At 50.8% G+C, this 21,222-nt stretch overlaps 1 protein-coding gene across 2 annotated transcripts in view; it reads right to left on the bottom strand.

Moving 5' to 3' along the window:
- Positions 1–8,699: 8,699 nt before the first annotated feature.
- Positions 8,700–21,222, bottom strand: part of LOC144674634 (E3 ubiquitin-protein ligase RNF212B-like) — a 37,688-nt gene continuing 25,165 nt past the window's right edge. For both annotated transcript variants that reach the window (XM_078535890.1, XM_078535893.1), the window contains 2 exons: positions 9,773–9,816; positions 8,700–9,043 (listed from right to left, as the gene is read on the bottom strand). In XM_078535890.1, coding sequence (XP_078392016.1) covers positions 9,016–9,043; positions 9,773–9,816 — 72 coding nt within the window. In that variant the 3' untranslated portion in view covers positions 8,700–9,015. The remainder of the gene's footprint in view (positions 9,044–9,772; positions 9,817–21,222) is intronic.

Genomic DNA, 21,222 nt, shown 5'->3' with positions numbered 1-21,222 from the left:
CTCCCCCCTCCCGCCGCCCCGTCGGTGGCGGGAGCGAGGAGCGTGGGCAAACCTATCCAGGGAAGGGCCAACTCTATCCGGACCAGGGAGGGCGCAATTCCACCCGGGGGTCAACTTTGCCTGGGTTTATTTTGGATCGGCGGTGAGGGGGATCAAGGTGGGATCGGGAAGCTTTCCATTCCCCTTGTTGATGCCACCGCCCCCCTCCTCCCGTCCAACCTTACCACCCTCGCCTCCTCAATGTTTACGCGCCGGCCCCTCCCTCCCTCACTCCCTCCTCTTTCCCCCCCCCCCCCCCCCCCCCATCCTCCGCAGTGTGAGGCCCCTGTTCCTGGCCTGTTGCCCTCCTGGCGTTGGATCCCTCGTCCGGTCCAGTGCATGGTTTCTCTGCTCCCCGCCTCCCACCCACTCCCTCTGACCCTGCCTTTGGGTAGGGGGGGGTGGGGGGTGGAGTCTTAGATCCCGCTGGGAACTCCCAGCGACAACTCCCCTTCCATCGGTCCGTGTCGGGCTAGCCGATCCTGGCTGCGGGATGTGGCACGGGGGAGGAGGGTTTGTGAGGGTGAGGGGTATGAGGGGGATGCGGGGCAAGCTACAGGGAAGAAGGGGTCAGGAGCAGGTGGGGGAAGGAGGTCAGCGTTGGTGGAACCCATGTCCTATCCAGGGGCCGGCACCTTTTGGGGGCGGGCGTTGGAGGAGTTTAGGAAGTAGGGGGGGAGGGAGAGGACTCCTGAGGCCTACCTCCGCGGTTGCAGGGGCCAGCGTCGGCGACCGAGCGACCTCCCGCTCCGACCGTACCCTCCCGCCGGCACGGCGACAGTCTGGACGCTCCGAATGGGTGAAGCCGGGGTGGGAAAACTACAGGTGCTACAGGACTCCTCTCTCTCTATGCAGACCGACGAGAGCAACGTTCCCTTCCCTGCTCCGCTGCCGACCACACCACGATCTGCCCCCGGCTCGCCGAACCCATCTCATCTCCCTTGTCGCCGCCACCTCCTCGACCTCCTTTTGTTGAACTTTTCGTTAAGTTAAAAAAAAGAAAAGATTTGAACAACCAAATGTGTCTCTGAGCCAGTTTTAGCGTCGGGTTTATCCCGAGCGATTATGCGGACTGATGAAGTGTTGTGATTTCCAAAAACGAACAAACGTACAAAAAAAAAAAAAAAAAATCTTTTATAAAATAACCTGCCTCGACTGCGCCTCTCTTTCTTTCTCGGGAGCTTCTCCGAGCTCCAACCGGCCTCTCCTGTTGTCTTGTGTTTTTTTTTTATAAAAAAAAAAGGAAATTCGCCTCCTCGAGCGTCGCTGAAAAGAAAGAGGCACGTGGAAGCTTTTCATCTCGCACTCGTCAGGACACTTTGCAAGAATACCAATATATCGGCGGGGGGGGGGGGGGAAACAACAATTTATACTGCACGTGGAGAGAGTGCTTGATTGTTTGGCAAGTGGGCACTGACGGGTAGAGGCGTTGCCGTGGAGGACGCACCAGTGATGGTGACTGACAGTTAACTGCCAAGCATTGTTTGACATGTAAGCCAGGCAGCTTAGACCTTGATTGGTCAAGGTGTTGCCCTGAGGAATGAGTCAGCGAATGGCTGTCACTTATTTTGTTTAGGCTGAAACAGGCGCAATGTATGTACACGTTCTTCCTGTCTGCAAAGAATAGGGCCCTGTGTATGAATATATGTAGCGTCACCTTGATCCGTTATCTCCCTCCGACAACGGAAGACGCGTATCAATAACACCGCCGGCCCGTGAAGGTGGCTGCTTTCAAAAGTCAATCTCACCCCCGCGAGCTGCACGTTGTTGCACCGCTCGGCTGTGAGGGGGGTTTTACGACAACGACTTGCATTTACACGGCGCCTGTAATGTGGTAAAGGAGCCACAGTGGAGCAAATGACCCAGCGAAACTTTTGGCGCCAGCCTCAAAAAAAGACGTCAGGCTCGGTGACCGAGTGGCTGGTCGTTGAAGGGGTAGGTTTTAAAAGAGTGGGTTAAAGGAGGCGGTTTAGGGAGGGATTTCCAGAGCTCAAGGCCCAAGGCACCTGAAGGCATGGCCACCAATGGTGCTGTGGTTAAAATTGGAGGTGCTCAAGAGGCCAGAGCTAGAGGACACAAAAATTTTGTTTGGATATGGGCTTAGACACAAAGTAATGCTCCCTCTACACTGTCCCCATCAAACACTCCCAGGACAGGTACAGCACGGGGTTAGATACAGAGTAAAGCTCCCTCTGCACTGTCCCCGTCAAACACTCTCAGGACAGGTACAGCACGGGGTTAGATACAGAGTAAATCTCCCTCTACACTGTCCCCATCAAACACTCCCAGGGCAGGGTAGAGTCCAGGGTTAGGTACAGAGTAATGTAACCTCCACACTGCCCTGTCAAACACTCCCAGGGCTAACACTTCATTTGCCTTTTTAATTATTTATGTATCTGTCCGTGAGATTTTGGAGGGGGTGTGAGGGGAAGAATTGATGCAGGAGGGAGGGCTTAAGACTTCTGGGATATTGGCACCAGCTCTTGGGGTGATGGAACCTACAGAGGCTGGATGGGTTGCACCTCAACAGGACCGGGACCAATGCCCTTGTGGGCCAGTTTGCTAGTGCGATTGGGTGTGGTGGGGGGGGGTTGGTGAGTGGGGTGGTGGGTTTAATCCAAGTTGGCAGGGTGATGGGAACATGGATGTAACACTAAGAGAGGAAAACCAAGGTGCATAAATCATTGGTAGAGTCAGCACTAGAGTACGAAATAATAAGGCAGGCTCAGAATGAAGGAATGCAACAAGGTCTCAATTAGGTTTACAGCGAGTGTGTGTGTGAACGCATGGAGCAAGGTAAATAAGGTTGGTGAGCTGTAGGTGCTGGCAGCTAAGTGGCAATGTGCTGTGGTGATAAGGGAGACCTGGCTTTTTAAAAAAAAAGGGCAGAACTGGGTACTAGATATTTCTGGACACAAGGTGTTCAGGAAAATCACAGAGGAGGAAAGAAAGGAGGAGGGGAGGCAGGGGTTGATTAAGGTGAATCTTGCAGCGCTGGAGAGAAAGGATGAACTCAAGGGGCTCAAGGACAGAATCTATTTGGTTAGAGCGAAGAAATGAAAGAGGTGCCATTGCACTACTGGGTACACTCTGTAGGGCACCAACTAGTGGGGAGGGTATGGTGGGTGTGATGTTGGTGTAGTGGTAATGTCACTGCATTAGTTATCCAGAGGCCTGGGCTAATTCTCTGGGGGCATGGGTTCAAATCCCACCACGGCAGCTGGTGGAATTTAAATTCAATTAATAAACCTGGAATAAACTAGTAATGGTGACCATGGCAAGTATATAATAACACAGGAAAAGATAAAACAGTCACTCGGCCAAATGTGGATTAATTAGGAAAGCCAGCATGGATTTGTGAATGGCAAGTCATATTCAATGATCTTGATGAGGGTAACATGGTTGATGTGGTGTACACAGACTTCCAAAAAGCGTATAACAAAGTGCCACACGGTAGACTTTCCATCAAAGTTAAAGCCTGTGGAATAAATGGTACATGCATAAGAAGTTAGCTGAGTGAAAGCAAATAAGGAGCAGTGGTGAATGGTTGTTTTTTTCTGGACTGGAGGGTAAGTGTATAGCGGGTTATCCCAGGGTTCGGTATTAAATTTTTTTTTAAAAATGTGTTTTAATGACCTAGATGTGGATTTTTGGCGGCACATTTCCAAAGTTTTCAGATGACACAAAACTTGGGAAGAACTGCAAACTGTCAGGGAGGATAGTGACGGACTTCAAGGGAACATAGGCAGGCTGGTGGAATGAACGGACACGTGGCAGGTGGAATTTAATGTAGGGAAGTGTGAACCATAGACAAGTTACGGTGCAGAAAGAGGCCATTCAGCCCATCATGCCTGCGCCAGCCCAAAGGAGAAAAAAGAAACTAGCTGTTCGTTTTAGTCCCATTTTCCAGCCCCTAGTCCGTAGCCTTGTAGGTTACTGCACTTCAGGTGCAGACCCAGGTAACTTTTAAATGAGTTGAACTTTTCAGCCTCAACCACCAGCTTAGGCAGCGAATTCCGTACGCCCACCGCCCTCTGGGTGAAAAAGGTTTTTCCTCGTGTCCCCCTCTAATCCTTCTACCAATCACCTTAAATCTATGCCCCCTGGTAATTGGCCCCCCTCAGCCAGAGCAATGATGTCCTTCCCGTAATGTGGGGAACTGTAAACAAAATTCCAGCTGTGGCCTAACCAGCGTTATATGCAGTTCCATCATTATATCCATGCTTTTGTATTCAATGCCTCGCCCAATAATGGAAAGCATTCCATATGATTCCTTGACCACCTTGTCCGCCTTCCGGGACCTGTGGACATGCGCTCCAAGGTCTCTCACTTCCTCAAGCCCTCTCAATAACTTCCCGTTTATTGAGTATTCCCTGGCTTTGTTTGCCCTCCCCTAACGCGTTACCTCACACTTTTCCAAATTGAATTCCATTTGCCACTTCTCCGCCCACTCAACCAAGCCATTGGTATCATTCTGGAGTCGACAGCTACCCTCTTCACTGTCAACTGCACGGCCAATTTTTGTGTCACCTGCAAATTTCCCAATCATGCCTCCCACGTTTAAGTCTAACTCATTGATATATACAACAAATAGCACAGGTCCCAACACTGAGCCCTGTGGAATGCCACTGGAAACCATATTCCATTGGCAAAAACATCCATTGACCATCCATCCCTTTGTGCCCTGTCACTGAGCCAATTTTGGATCCAACTTGCCACCTTCCCCTGTATTCCATGAGATCTCACTTTCCTGACCAGTCTGCCATGTGGGACCTTGTCAGATGCCTTACTAAAACCCATGTAGACAACATCCACTGCAAGACCCTCATCAATCCTTGTTGCTCCCTCAAAAAATTCTATTGTTAGTAAGACACGATCTTCCCCTCACAAAACCATGCAGGCTACCCCTGATCAATCCGTGCCTTTCTAAGCGTCAGTTTATCGTGTCTCTAAGAATTGTTTCCAATAATTTGCCCACCACCGAAGTCAGGCTGACTGACCTATAATTTTCTGGCCTATCCTCACACCCTTTTTAAATAATGGTACAACGATCGCAGGCCTCCTATCCTCTGGGACCGCGCCTGTATCTAGTGAGGATTGGAAAATGATCCTCAGATCATCTGCTATTTCCTCCCTGGCTTCCTTCAACAGCCTGGGATACAATCCATCTGGCCCTGGTGATTTAATCACCTTCAAGGGTGCCAGTCCCTCCAGTACTTCCCCTCTCGCTATGCTTATTGTATCCAATATTTCACACTCCTCTTTAACTCCTTAGTGAAGACAGAGACAAAGTACATTGAGAATTATATTGTACAATGTACATTGAGTTCTCATTGAGAACCTTGCCTGCATCTTCTGCATCAACCCACAAATTACCATGCACATCTCTGATAGGCCCTACCTTAGTGTACCGGTAAAACATCTTAGGGTTTTCTTTGATTTTACCTGCCAATATTTTTTTCATATCCTCTCTTTGCTTTCCTAATTTCCATTTTTACTTCACCCCTGTACTTTCTATACTCCCCTACGCTTCCTACAGTCTTTTGGGACTGTCGTAAGCTTTCTTTTTCTGCTTTATCTTGGCCTGTATTTTTTCAAAAATTCACTCATTGGATGCGGGCATTGCTGGCTAGGTCAGCATTTATTACCCATCCCTAATTTCCCTTGTTCAGGTGGCATTTTTAAGAGTCAACCACATTAAGTGGGTCTGGAGTCACATGTAGGCCAGACCAGGTGAGGACAGCAGATTTACTTCCTTAAAGGGCATTACTGAACCAGATGGGTTTTTATGACAATCGACAATGGTTTCATGGTCATCATTAGACTTTTAATTCCAGATATTTATTGAATTCAAGTTCCACCATCTGCCATGGTGGGATTTGAGCCCAGGTCCCCTGGAGAATTACCCTGATGCTCTGAATTACCAGTCAAGTGACAATACCACTCCACCACCACCTCTGGATACATAGGAATGAGAGGCAATACAAAATAAAGGGTACAGTACAATTTAAAAAGGGGTTCCAGGAGCAGAGGAACCTGGGGGGTGGGGGGGAGGCGGTGTTTGTGTGGAAATTGTTGAAGGTGACAAGACAGGTTGTGAAAATAGTTAATAAAGGCGAATGGGGCACTGGGCTGTATAAATAGAGGTATGGAGTTCAAAAGCAAGGTGAACCTTCATGAAACACTGGTTCAAACCCAACTGCATTGTTGTGGCCAATTCTGAAAGAAGGACTTGCGTTTATACACCATCTTGTTGGAGATGGTCATTGCCTGGCACTTGTGTGGCATGAATGTTATTTGCCACTTGTCAGCCCAAACCTGTATATTGCCTAGGTCTTGCTGCATTTGGACATGGACTGGAACTCCCTCCCTAAATGCACTGTGCGTATACCTACAACACATGTGGTGCAGTGGCTTGAGAAGGTGGCTCACCACCACCTCCTCAAGGGCAATTAGGGATGGGCAATAAATGCTGGACTAGCCAGCGATGCCCACATCCCATAAATGAATTAAAAAAATAACTTGTTTCCATTGGTAGAAGGGTCAGGAACCAGAGGACACCGATTTAAGTTGATTGGCAGAAGAAGAAATGGCAACGTGAGGAAAAAACCTTTTTACACAGTGAGGTGAGGTGAGAGTGACTGCCTTTGGCATCAAGGCAGCATTTGACCAACTGAGTCAATGGGAATTGCAGGGAAACCTCTCCATTGGTTGGAGTCATGCCTGGCACAAAGGAAGATGGTTGTGGCTGTTGGGAGTCAATCATCTCAGGCCCAAACATCTTCAGCTGCTTCATCAATGACCTTTCCTCCATCATAAGGTCTGAAGTGGGGATGTTCGCTGATGGATTGCACAATGTTCGGCACCATTCGCGACTCCTCAGATACTGAAACAGTCCATGTCCATACGTAGCAAGACCTGGACAACATTTAGGCTTGAAGTGATGTGGCGAGTGACACTTGCGCCACACGATGACCATCCCCAACAAGAGAGAAACTAACCATCTCCCCTTGACATTCAATGGCATTACCCTCACCTTCAACATCCTGGAGGTTACCATTGACCAGAAACTGAACTGGGCCAGTCATATGAATAGTGTGGCATGCCAGAGGCTAGGAATTCTGCAGCGAGTACCTCACCCCCTGATTCCCCAAACCTTGTCCACCATCTACAAGGCACAAGCCAGGAGCGTGATGGAATACTCTCCATTTGCCTGGATGAGCGCAGCTCTGACAACACTCAAGAAACTCGACACCATCCAGGAAAAAACAACCCCGCTTGATCGATACCCCATCCACCACTTTAAATATTCACTCCTACCGTCACTGACGCACAGTGGCAGCAGTGTGTACCATGTACAAGATGCACTGCAGCAACTGGTCAAGCCTCTTTCGACACCGCCTTCCAAACCCACAAATTCTACCATCTAGAAGGACAAGGGCAGCAGATGCATGGGAACGCCACCACCCACAAGTTCCCCTCCAAGCCACACACCATCCTGACCTGGAACGATGTTCCTTCACTGTCGCTGGGCCAAAACCCTGGAACTCCCTCTCTAACAGCACGGTGGGTGTACCAACACCACACGGACTGCAGCGGTTCAAGGAAGAGGTTCACCCACCACCTTCTCAAGGGGCAAATAGAGGCGGGCAACAGGTGCTGGTCTTGCAAGTGACACCCGCATCCCAAGAAAGAATAAATTTATTTTAAAAAGAGTCGTCAGGATCTGGAACACATTGCCTGAGGGGGTGGCGGAGGCAGAAGCAGTCATGGCTTTCAAAGGGGACCTGGATAAATATCTGGAGAGAAAAGGAGTGCAGGGCTACAGGGAAAAGGGAGAGGAGGACTAGCTGAGTGCTGGTTGCAGAGAAGCGGCACAGGCCCTTCTGAGACGTGGCCATTCTATGATTCACACGTTAGTCAGGTATATGTAATCAGGTAACACTCCTATACTGTTACCCCCCGCCCCCAAACTGTAAAATGCTAACTCTTGAGGCAGCCCCTCGGGACCGAGGATGATTTGTCTTCACCTAGGTTCGATGGGTTCTGAGATGGGTGATGAGTCCAATGGGTGGGGTGCAGACTCTTGCCACCGGCGGGGCAGGCGGTGCTCGGAAGAGTCGGGCAGGTGAGTGGTTTGGAGGTGCGCGCGCACTCCCTCCGATGCCTCAACGTCGCCCCTGCACGTTCCCGACCAAGCCTCCTGGTGCGCTCGGTGCCTCCCTGGACGAGCCTTCTGCCTTCCGGTCGGTTACGAGCCGGGGTCTCCCGTGAGTCGGCCGGGGGGAAGGGAGGGGGCTGTTGTTGGACCCCCGTCAGGGACGCCTGGAAGACGTTCCCCCAGTTGCGTTCCTGCTGTCCTCCCCAGGGGAGTCTCCTGCCGCGACCGAGCTCCGAGCGGAGCGGCTGCTTCGGGAGTCCCGGGGCAGGCACCACGAGCGACGTGCCCATTGCATGACTGTTACCCTCTGGAGCGTAATACTCTCCTGTACAGCTGCCCCTTTTGTCATTCGTGACTGCGATCGGATTGTCGCCCCAGACTCTGACTGAAACGTCAAAACCCTTCGTTTTCCCTCCATCCTCCCTCCCCATCCCGTCTGAAGGCACTGACTCGGGTGGGGGGATGGTGGTTGTGGTGTGAGGGTGGGCTAGAGCAGCAGCAACCTAGCAGTGCCCCTCCCGACCAAGGAGACAGGACAGCTGAAATTCACACCAACCGAGTTTCTTTATTAGGTTCTGACTTACACCCGAAGTTCTAACTGAGCGAAGAGAGATAGAGGAAAGAAAGGGAGAGAGAGAGACAGACAGACAGACATCCGCCCCTCCCGCCTGCTGTCCTCTCCGGCTGCGGCAGCCCATGCTGCGCGCCACTGGTTTTGCAGCTGAAGTCCTTGCGGGGTGGGGGGGGGTTCGGGGCCGTGCTCCCCGGTGGCAGCTCACGCAGGGCAGTACCCCCGCCACGCCACTCCGGTGCTCCTACGCCACTGCGTTTCTAGAGGCTGGGCTGCAACAGAGAATGGGTTGATGCCCGGTTATTTTGTCGCTGCCACCAGCACCCCCTCACCACCTCTGAACGCGCACAGGAGCGCGCCGATCTGGAAAGTACCGCGCAGCGCCGAAATAAATAAACCAGACTGCACACCACGACCGAGAGGGAACGTCGGCTGCCGTCGAGTCTGAGTGCCTTCCCCCCACCCAACCACAGCCCCCCTGCCCCCCCCACCCCGCACTCCCTTGCAGGCACCGGAGATGAGATGTGGGCTTCACGCCGTACTCCCAGAGCAAGCGCCACGTCCTCCTGCAAGGGTCGTCGGGATACGCGACCGTGAGGGGAATTGCAGTCTGCCCCCCAATCCGATTCCACCGTCACAGCCCCAGCGGGGACGGTAACCAAGAGCAGAAGGTGGGCGGTTCAATCGTTCCCTCTTCTCCGATCCAGGGGGCGCTGAGGCCGAATGCAGCTGCCTGGCCGCCCCGCCGACCCAACGCCTCGCCTCGCCTCCCTGGATCAGCATGGGCCTTGGAGATGGGGCTCCGGGCCCCCCTGCTCTATGCGAGACCCGAGGCTGTGGATTTACCCAGGGCTATACATGAGAAAGGTGTGCAGTTGGGTGGGCGGAGGCGGAGGGGGGGGAAGGGTTGGTGGGATACACCCCCTGCGCCAAGTAGGTAAATCGGACACCTCCCCCGGCCCCCGATTAAAAAAGAAAGCAACACGTGAAGAAGCGCTTACGCGGAAGGCTGTCGAAAGATGGCGTTTCGTGGTGTGGCAGTCAACTGTTGGGAGGAGAAAAGGACATCTGGGTTAGTCCACGCGCATCGTAGCAGGGGGCGTACTCCGGCGTGCCGATCGATAATTATCTCTCGGCACAGCGTCGTTAGAACAGGTGACCTGGTCATTTTTACACGCCCGCTGCTGGGATCTTGCTGTGCCCCGAACTGGCAGCCACGTTTCCCACACGACAACTATGGCAAGTAACGTCCCCGTCACACGAGTGCCAGGCAGCGGCCAACCCCCAACAAGAGAGAATCTAACCATCGCCCCTTGACGTTCAATGGGCATTACCATCGCTGAATCCCCCCCTCACTATCGACATCCTGGGGGTTTAACCATTGACCAGAAACTGAACCGGACCAGCCATATAAATACTGTGGCTACAAGAGCAGGCCGGAGGCTGGGAATCCTGCGGAGAGTCACTCACCTCCTGACTCCCCCCCCCCCCCAAAGCCTGTCCACCATCAACAAGGCACAAGTCAGGAGTGCGATGGAAAACAAAAATGCGGGAAAGACTCAGCAGGTCTGGCAGCGTCTGTGGAGAGAGAAACACAGTTAACGTCTGGGGCCCATGTGACCCTTCTTCAGAGCTGAAGAGAAGTGGAAATGTGATTAAATTTATCCTGTTTAAGGGCGGGGGTGGGGGTAGGGCAGGTGGAGCTGGATAGGAGGCCAGCGATAGGTGGGGACAAAGGAGGGATTGACAAAGATGTCCTGAAGTAAAGGGCAAAGGGAGTGTTAATGGTGGTGGTTAAAAGGCGCTGATAGCAGCGTAAAGGTAAGAAAGCAGAATGTGATGTTAGTAGCACAAGGGTAGCATTGTGTGAAAGAACAACATGGAGCAAGCAGATGAATAAAAATAAAGTGCATAAAAAATAAAAATAAATATGGAAAAAAGAGGGTGAGGATGGCGGGGGAAGAGTTCATGGTCTGAAGTTGTTGAACTCAATTGTTAAGTCCGGAAGGCTGTATGGTGCCTAATCGGAAGATGAGGTGTTGTTCCTCCAGTTTGCGTTGAGCTTCACTGGAACAATGCAGCAGGCCAAGGACGGACATGTGGGCATGAGAGCAGGGCGGTGTGTTGAAATGGCAAGTGACAGGGAGGTCTGGGTCATGCTTGCGGACAGACCGAAGGTGTTCCGCAAAGCGGTCACCCAGTCTGCGTTTGGTCTCTCCAATGTTGGGGAGACCACATTGGGAGCAGCGGATGCATTGGACCAAATTGAAGGAGGTGCAAGTAAAATGCCGCTTCACCTGAAAGGAGTGTTTGGGCCCTTGGACGGTGAGGAGGGAGGAGGTAATGGGGCAGGTGTTGCACCTTCTACGATTGCATGGGAAGGCGCCGTGGGAGGGGGATGAGGTGTTGGGGGTGATGGAGGAGTGGACCAGGGTGTCCCGGAGGGAATGGTCCCTACAGAATGCTGAAGGGGGCGGTGTGGGGAAGATGTGTTTGGTGGTAGCATCATCCTGGAGATGGCGGAGGATGATCCTTGAAATGCGGAGGCTGGTGGGGTGAAAAGTGAGGACAAAGGGGACCCTATCGTGGTCCTGGGAGGGAAGGGGAGGCATGAAGACAGATGCGTGGGAGATGGGTCGGACACGACTGAGGGCCCTGTCAACCACCATGGGTGGGAAACCTCGGTTAAGGAAGAAGGAAGACATGTCAGGAGTGCCGTTTTGGAAAGTGGCATCATCGGAGCAGATGTGATAGAGGCGAAGGAACTGAGAAAATGGGATAGAGTCCTTACAGGAAACAGGGTGTGAGGAGCTGTAGTCGAGGTAGCTATGGGAGTCGGTGGGCTTGTAATGAATATTGGTGGACAGTATCACCAGAAATGGAGACAGAGAGGTCAAGGAAGGGAAGGGAAGTGTCTGAGTATGCCACTATTAGCACCTTTTTTAGCACTAACCACTACCATTTACATTCCCTTTGTCCTTACTTAATGACATCTTTGTCAATCTCTTCTTTGTTCCCACCTATTGATGGCCTTCTAACCAGTTCTAACTTCCCCACCCCCCTTAAACGGTATAAATTTCATCACATTTCCACTTCTCTTCAGCTCTGAGGAAGGGTCATACAGACTCGAAACGTTAACTCTGTTTCTCTCTCCACAGATGTTGCGAGACCTGCTGAGTTTTTCCAGCATTTTCTGTTTTTGTTTCAGATTTCCAGCACCCACAGCAGTTTACTTTTATCTTAGTGTGATGGAATACTCCCCACTCGCCTTGCTGAGTGCAGCTCCAACACTCAAGAAACTCGACACCATCCAGGACAAAGCAGCTCCCGCTTGATTGACACCACACCCACAAACATTCATTCCCTCCACCACCGACACACAGTAGCAGCAGCGTGTACCATCTGCAAGATGCTCTGCAGGAACTCATCAATCCTCCTTCAACAGCACCTTCCAAACCCATCAGCTCTACTACCTGGAAGGACAAGAGCAGCAGACACTTGGGAACACCACCGCCTGCAAGTTCTCCTCCAAACCACACATCATCCTGATTTGGCCATTCCTTCACTGTCACTGGATCAAAATCCTGGAACACCCTCCCTTACAGCATGATGAGTGTACCTGGACGGCAGGGTCAGGAAGGCAGTTCACCAGCACCTTCTCAAGGGCAATCAGGGATGTGCAAGAAATTCTGGCCTAGCCAGTGACAAACTAATCCCAAAAACGTGTAAAATGAAAGTCTAATCGCACTCTCCTCACTCACCACTCATTCGAATCTCTCTCGTCACTCAATCCCCACCCAGTCTAATCCCACTCTCCACACTCACTCCCCCCCGTCTAATCCCACTCTCCACAATCACTCCCCACCCAGTCTAATCCCACTCTCCACCCTCACTCCCCACCCAGTCTAATCCCACTCTCCTCACTCACTCCCCCCAGTCTAATCCCACTCTCCTCCCTCACACTCCACAGTCAAATCCCACTCTGCTCACTCAGTCCCCACCCAGTCTAATCCCACTCTCCTCATTCACTCCCCACCCAGTCTAATCCCACTCTCCTCATTCAGTCCCCACCCAGTCTAATCCCACTCTCCTCATTCAGTCCCCACCCAGTCTAATCCCACTCTCCTCATTCACTCCCCACCCAGTCTAATCCCACTCTCCTCACTCACTCCCCACCCAGTCTAATCCCACTCTCCGCACTCGCTCCCCACCCAGTCTAATTCCACTCTCCTCATTCAGTCCCCACCCAGTCTAATCCCACTCTCCTGTGCACAGCCGTAACGTTTAAGACTCCTCTCTTCCGACCACTGTCTACCGGTAATTTTCTGTGAGAAGGACGTTCAGACTCTGATTCCACTACAGCTAGTGGCGAGGATTTCCAGGCTCCCATAGACAACCACCTCCCCCCCGCACCGCCCCCCTCACCCACCCCGTGTGAAGGAATGTGATTGTTGACCTCCTCATTCCAGGTGGCTGTGAAATGTGTTTTGAATTCTCCGCTTGGCTCATTACCCTCCTCCTGAGGGTGGCGGGAGGTGAAAACAATCTGTCTGCGTTCACTCACCACCCCTTGCTGTACATCCTTTGTAACCATGTAAATGTAAAGTGTATGCCCGCACTCCCTCTCGGATCTTCCAAAGTCCGAGGGGAAGGGCACCGGCCAAGCGGGAGGTGGGGTGGGGTGGGGTGGGGTGGTGGAAGCCGGTCGGGTTTGATGTCTGCGAAACAGGAGGAAGAGACCCTCTCCGCACACACCTCCTCCCCCACCATATCGCCTCCACCCAATTCGTAAATGTAATAACCAATGATAAAAACCCGTTACCTAGAGAGCGGTGAGAACGTGGGACTCGCTACCATGTGGGGCGTGTTGTGGTGAATAATGTAGACGCGTTTAAAGGGAAGCTGGATAAACGAATGAGGCAGGAAGGAATTGAAGGATAGGTGGGTGGGGGTGGGGGTTTGGGGTGGGGGGGCAGATGAAGTGGGTGGGGGGGGGTGGTGCAGGGAGGAGGCTCGTGTGGAGCATAAACCCACAGTTGGGCCGAATGGCCTGTTTCCGCGCCTCGAACGTTTACGTCACGATGGAGGTGTGCGAAACCTCGAGCAGGGGGTCCGGGCAGGGTAGACGGAGAAGGAGCCGTTCCCGCTCGTCGTGGGGTCAAGAGCGAGAGGGCGCGGATTTAAAGCAACCGGCAAAAGGAGCAGAGGTGACACAAAAGAGGGCAGCGAGCGGTCAAAGTCTGGAGAGCTCTGCCTGCGAGCGTGGCTGGGGCCTATTCCATTGAAGCGTTCACGAGGGATGGAGGCCGTCACCTGAAAAGGGAGAAGGTGTCGGGTTACGGGGAGAAAGGTGGCAGGGGGAGGGGGGGATGGTACGAGGTGAGTCGCTCATTCGGACAGCCGGTGTGGACCCGATGGGACGTGCGGCCTCCTTCTGCGCTGGAACAATCCTGCGATTGCGTAATCCCGCGTGAGGGCTGCCTGGAGGAAGCAGAAGGCAGTGGAGGAGGTGGGGGAGGGAGAGGGACTGCAAACTGCACTTGTCCTGCGCTGATTCCACTGCCAGAATACTTCGATTGAAGCGCTTTGGTTCGGCCCGAGGCCTTCAAGATCGACGTATTTCTTTCTCTTTCTTTTTAAAAATCCCGCCTCCGAAGTCAGGAGGCTCAAAACTCGACCCGGGGTGGGGGGCTTTCGCTCGTGGCCTCGGCCGACGCCCCCAGCCCGGCCACCTCGGGTCCCTGCTGCTCAGTTTCGGCGGTGGTGTGAAGCCCAGGTCCTGTTGGCGGGCCAGGCGACGCTGCTGCTCTGCCAATAATGCGGCTTGTGGCGGGGGGAGGGGGGGGTGGGGGGTGGTGTTTGTTGTGGCTGACAGCTGAGGGGGGGGGGCAGGTGGGGTGGCGGTGGGAGCTGGCAGATCTTTAGCGTCCAATAGAACAGGTTGGAAGTGTATGGTCTTTGATTATCGTCTGAAGAACATAAGGGGTCGGAGCAGCAGTAGGCCATTCGGCCCCTTGAACTTGCTCCTTCATTCGATAAGGCCGTGGCTGACCCGATTGTGGCCTCAGCTCCACTGCCCTGTCCGCACCCCTTACATGACCCTCGACTCCCTCGTCGATCAAATATATATCTCTAACTCGGCCTCGAATATATTCAAGTACCCGGCTTCCATGACCTTACTGAATGGCTTGAGGGGCCGAATGGTCTCCTCCTGCTCCTACTCCTTATGTTCCCTGGGGGAGAGAATTCCACAGACTAACGACCCTCTGAGAGAAGAAATCCCTCCTCGTCTCCGTCTTCAATGGGAGACCTCTTATTTTTGAAATACTCACCCCCCTGTTTCTAAATTACCCCAGGAGGGAAGGAACATCCTCGCAGCATCCACCCTGTTAAACCATCCCCGCCACCTCAGGATCTTATCTATTTCAATAAGATCCCCTCTCATTCCGCTAAACTCCAATGTTCTTTTGATTCAGAGGCTAGATTGCTATTTAATGAGCTCAGCTGACTGTAGCACAGTAAAGAGAGCCCCCAAGCGTAAAGAGCAGGACGGGCGATGTGTTGCTGCTGCAGAGTGTGGGTGCTACTGGACAGCAAGGTGACGTAGAGCGAACACATTCGAGTTTGCAGCTCGAGGGGCTTCGGATCCGAGTTGAGGAGCTGGAGTCCGAGCTGCAGGCATTGCGCCACGTCAGGGAGGGGGAATGTTACCTGGACACTTTGCTTCAGGAGGCGGTCACACCCCCCAGGCCATTCAAATTTGATCTGTGATCAGGGGCAGGAGGGTGTGGCTGCAAGCGAAGCAGGTATGGGGACCCGGGGGGTAGCGTTCGAGGAGCCTCGGTCCCTGAAACTGTCCAAAGTTATGAGGTTCCTGCAAGCTGTGTGGACGAGAGTGGGAACTGCAGGGAGGATGAGCGAACTGACCACGGCACCGTGGTACAGGGAGTCATTCAAGTGGGGGGAGGAAATAGGAACGTAGTAGTGGTGGGGGACAGCATAATTAGGTGGATAGATACTGTTCTCTGCAGCCATGAGCGCGAGTCCCGAAGGCTGTGTTGCCTGCCCGGTACCAGGATAAGGTCATCTCCTCAGGGCTGGGGGGGAAATTGGAGTGGGAGAGGAGGGATCCTGTTGTCGTCATCGAGTTGGCACCAACGACATCGATAGGACTAGAAAGGAGGTTCTGCTGAAAGAATTTGAACAGTTAGGAGCTAAATTAAAAAGCAGAACTTACAAGGTAATAATCTCAGGATTACTATCTGAGCCAGGGGCAAACTGGCATAGGGTAAATAAAGTCAAGGAGTTAAATGCATGGCTCAAAGATTGGTGTGGGGGGAATGGGTTTCAGTTCATGGGGCACTGTCACCAGCACTGGGGTAGAAGGGAGCTGTTCCAGTGGGACGGGCTTCACTTGAACCAGTGTCCTGGCAAATCGAATTACTAGGGCAACAGAGACGGCTTTAAACTAAACAGTCGGGGGGGCGGGGGGAAGGGAGTGTTCTGGAGAGGGGATACGTAGGCTAACAAAGCAAAAGGATATGGCAACATTGCAGGGCAGCTGTTTAGGCATTGATACCCAGAGTGTGACAGAAAGGGAGTGTACAAACATTAAAAAAAGCAGCAAATAGGGTCAAAGGGGGGAAAATGGCAAAAAGACAAAATTAATGGCTCTTTACTAAATGCACGTAGCATTCAGAACAAAGTAAATTAATTAACGGCACAAATAGAGGTTAATGGGTATGATCTTATAGCCATTATGGAGAGGTGGTTACAAGGAGATCAAAGCTGGGAACTAAATATTCAGGGGTATGTGACTTTTCGAAAGGACAGGCAGGAAGGAAAGGGTGGTGGGGTAGCTTTGTTAGTACCAGATAGAATAAGTACGATAGCAAGAAATGATCTTGGATCGGAGGATGTAGAATTTATACGGGTGGAGGTAAGAAATAACAAGGGGAAGAAGACACTGGTGGGAGTAGTCTATCAGCCCCCCAACAGTAGCTATACTGTAGGGCAGAGAATAAATCAGGAGATAATGAGGGCGTGTAAAAAAAGTAGTACATTAATCATGGATGAATTTAATCTTCATGTAGATTGGGAAAATCAAATTGGCAGAGGTAGACATGAGCAGCAATTCATAGACTGTACTTGGGACAGTTTCCGAGAACAATATGTTCTGCATCCAACCAGGGATCGGGCTATTTTGGATCTTGTAATGTAATGAAGCAGGTTTAAGAAATGATCTCAGAGTAAAAGATCCCCTAGGAAACAGTGACCATGACATGGTAGAATTTAGCATTCAGTTTGAGAGTGAGAAACTTGGGTCAGAAACAACTGTGCTAAACTTAAATAAGGGTAATTACAAAGGAATGAGGGCAGAGTTGACAGGAGTAGACTGGGAAAGGAGTTTAGCAGAAAAGATGGTTGATGAACAATGGCAGACGTTTCAGAAAATAGTCCATGACTCACAACAAAAATATATCCCAGTGAGAAAGAAGGATTCTAGGAAGGGGATAAACCAACCATGGTTAACCAAGGAAGTTAAGGATCATATCAAATTGAAAGAAAAAACATACAATGTGGCAAAGATTAGTTGTAAGCCAGAGGATTGGGAAAGTTTTAAAAACCAACAAAAGATGACCAAAAAAAAATAAAGAGGGAGAAAATAAATTTTGAGGGTAGACTAGCAAGTAACATAAAAATGGAAAGTAAGAGCTTCTTTAAATATATAAAAAGGAAGAGAGGGGCCAACGTGAACATAGGCCCCTTAGAGAATGAAGCTGGGGAAATAATAATGGGGAACCAGGAAATGGCAGAGGAGTTGAATAAATACTTTGCATCAGTCTTCACGGTAGAAGATACTAATAGCATTCCAAAAATATTAAATAATCACGGGGAAAAGGGGGGTTAGGAAATAAATACAACGACTTTCACTAGAGAAAAAGTACTAGGGAAACTAATGGGGCTAAAGGCCGATAAGTCCACTGGACCCAATGGGTTGCAGCCTAGGATATTAGAGAAAGTAGCTACACAAATAGTGGATGAACTGATAGCAATCTTCCAAGAATCCTTAGATTCTGGAAAAGTCCCAGAAGATTGGAAAACTGCCAATGTAACACCCTTATTCAAAAAGGGAGGGAGACAAAAAAGAGGTAACTATAGGCCAGTTAGCTTAACATCCGTCATTGGGAAAATGTTAAAGTCTATTATAAAGGATGTAATAGCAGAGCATTCAGAAATGCATAATATAATCAAGCAGAGTCAGCATGGCTTCATGAAGTGGAAATCATGCCTGACGTATTTATTAGGCTTCTTTGAGGAGGTAACAAGCAGGATAGATAAAGGAGAACCAGTAGATGCAATATATTTGGATTTCCAAAAGGCTTTCAATAAGGTATTGCACATAAGGCTACTTAATAAGGTAAGAGCCCATGGTGTTTGGGATAGTATATTAGAATGGATAGAGGATTGGCTAATTAATAGAAGACAGATAGTTGGGATAAAGGGGGTATTTTTGGGATGGCAACCTGTAACCAGTGGAATGCCACAGGGAGCAGTGCTGAGGCCACAATTATTTACAATATATATTAATGACTTAGATGAAGGAAGTGAATGTACTATCGCCAAGTTTGTGGATGACACAAAAATAGGTGGGAGGCAAGTGGTGAGGATGACACAAAGAGTCTACAGAGGGATATAGACAGGTTAAGTGAGTCAGCAAGGTGGAATATAACATGGGAAAATGTGAGGTTATGCATTTTGGCAGGAAGAATAGAGGAGCTGAATATTATCTAAATGGGGAAAGTCTGCAGAAAGCTGCAGCACAGAGGGGTTTGGGAATCTTCGTGCATGAATCCCAAAAAGCTAACATACAAGTTCAGCAGGTAATAGGGAAGGCAAATGGAATGTTGGCCTTTATTTCAGTGGGAATGGAGCATAAAAATAGGGAAGGCACTAGTTAGACCACACCTAGAATACTGAGAACAGTTTTTGGTCCCCTTATCTAAGGAAAGATATACTGGCATTGGAGGCAGTCCGGAGAAGGTTCACTAGGTTGATCCCGGGGATGGAGGGATTTTCTTATGAGGAGAGGTTGAGTAGGTTGGGCCTGAACTCATTGGAGTTTAGGAGAATAAGAGGCAACCTTATTGAAACATATAAGATTCTTAGGGGGTTTGCCAGGGTAGATGCTGAGTGGTTGTTTCCCCTTGTGGGAGAGTCTAGGACCAGAGGGCATAATCTCAGAGTAAAGGGGCACCCATTTAAAACAGAGATGAGGAGGAATTTCTTCTCTCAGAGGGTAGTGAATCTGTGGAATTCTTTACCACAGAGGCTGTAGAGGCTGGGTCGTTAAGTATATTCAGGGCTGAGATAGACAGAGTTTTAATCAGTGAGGGAATCAAGGGTTAGGAGAAAAAGCAGGAAAGTGGAGTTGAGGATTATCAGATCAGCCATGATCTCATTGAATGGCGGAGCAGACTTGATGTGCCGAATAGCCTACTTCTGCTCCTACGGCTTATGCAGTTTATCAAGCCATTACCCACCCGCTCCCCCCCCGCCCCCCTAACCCATCCCCCACACTCCTTCAGGAGCTCTGCTGTCCTGAGGTTCGCAACATGTCTGGCTAAGGAAGGAGAGAGAGAGAGAGAAATTCATATTGGGGCTGGGCCAAGACTGAGTGTGCTGTTCTGACCCAAGCGAGGGATCAGAACCCCGGAGAAAGGGGCCTCAGGAAGAGGGCCTCCCTGCATGCTCACTAAACCGAAGAACTTGTGCTTGTAGGGCGTTTTTCACCACCACCAGACGTCCCAAGAGCTTCACAGCTAATGAAGTGCTCTTTTTTTTAAAAAAAGGTGTAGTCACCATTGCAATAGGAACAGCGGGAGGCCATTATACTCCCCCGAGCCTGTTCTGCTGCCATTCAATGAGATCGCGGCTGACCTGCGACCTATCGACCTGCGTGCCCGCCTCTGCCCCCACAACCCCCACCCCACCCCAATCCCTTAATGCCTTCGGTTAACAAAACAAAAATAAATCTCTCAATCTCGGATTTAAAAATCTACAATTGATCTTGTGGAAAACGTGAGAGACGGGCACAGCAAGATCCCACGAACGACAATGACGCAAACGACCAGATCGTCTGTCCTTCGGTGATGTTGGTGGAGGGATAAATATTGGCCCCAGGACACCGTGGGGAAGCTCCTCTTCCAGTGGTGACCGTGGTGATCTTTTTACGTCCGCCCGAGAGAGAGCAGACCGGGCCTTCGGTTTTTAAAGTTTCATCGGAAATACAGCACCTCCCACGGTGCGGCACCTCCTCAGTGCTGGCACTGGGCGTGTCAGGCCTGGACTATGGGGGCTGGAGTCTCTGGAGTTGGCTGGAACCGATTCTACCCTCTGACTCCCAGAGGTGCCGGTGAAACCCATTGAGTCACTGGGTGCCACCCAGTTGCTTCACGGAGACGTAACTGGGTTAAAAAAAAAATGGACATCGAGGCAGAGGAAGTTACAATTGGAAAGAGGTGGGTTTTAAGGAGGGTCTTAAAGGAGAGAACAGGTGGAGAGATTTAATTCCAGGGCATAAGGCGAAGATGGCGGAAGGCTGGGTCACTGAAAGTCAGACAAAGTTGTCTGATGTAAGAGGAGTAGAGAGGTTATGGGGCTGTACGAAATATTAACTCCTGACCTAGCATTGTAAAACACTGCAAACACTGGGATACCTCTGGGCACTGGAAATGCCTGCACTGTAAATACTGAAACATCATAGAGCTCTGATGATGCCTGAACTGTAAACACTGGAAGATCACTGGGCTATGATACCTGCACTGTAAACACTGCAACATCACTGGGCTATGATACCTGCACTGTAAACACTGCAACATCTCTGGGCTATGATACTTGCACTGTAAACACTGCAATATCTCTGGGCTATGATACCTGCACTGTAAACACTGCAACATCTCTGGGCTATGATACCTGCACTGTAAACACTAGAACATCGTTGGACTATGATACCTGCACTGTAAACACCAGAACACCACTGGGCACTGGCAATGCCCGCACTGTAAGCACTGAAACATCACAGAGCTCTGATGATGCTTGCAGTGTAAACAGTGGAATACCTCTGGACTAGGGTACATGCACTGTAAACACTGGGGTTTCTCTAGGCTCTGGTATGCCTGCAATTTAAACACTAGGACTCCCCTGGGCACTGACAATGCCAGCCCTGTAAACTCTGGGACCCCTCTGGGCACTGGCAATGTCAGCATTTTAAACTCTGAGATCCCTCTGGGCACTGGCGATAGCAGCAGTTTATAATCTGAGATCCCTCTGGGAACTGGCGATGGCAGCACTGTAGACTCTGGGACCCCTCTGGGCAATGGTAATGTCCCAAATCCTGGAGAGTCTCCCATACTGGCATGCCCTCATCACTGGTTTAACTTGATTAGGC

Source organism: Cetorhinus maximus, unplaced genomic scaffold, assembly GCF_964194155.1.
Source record: "Cetorhinus maximus unplaced genomic scaffold, sCetMax3.hap1.1 HAP1_SCAFFOLD_731, whole genome shotgun sequence".
NCBI lineage: Eukaryota > Metazoa > Chordata > Chondrichthyes > Lamniformes > Cetorhinidae > Cetorhinus > Cetorhinus maximus.
This window is presented reverse-complemented; position numbering and strand designations above follow the sequence as displayed.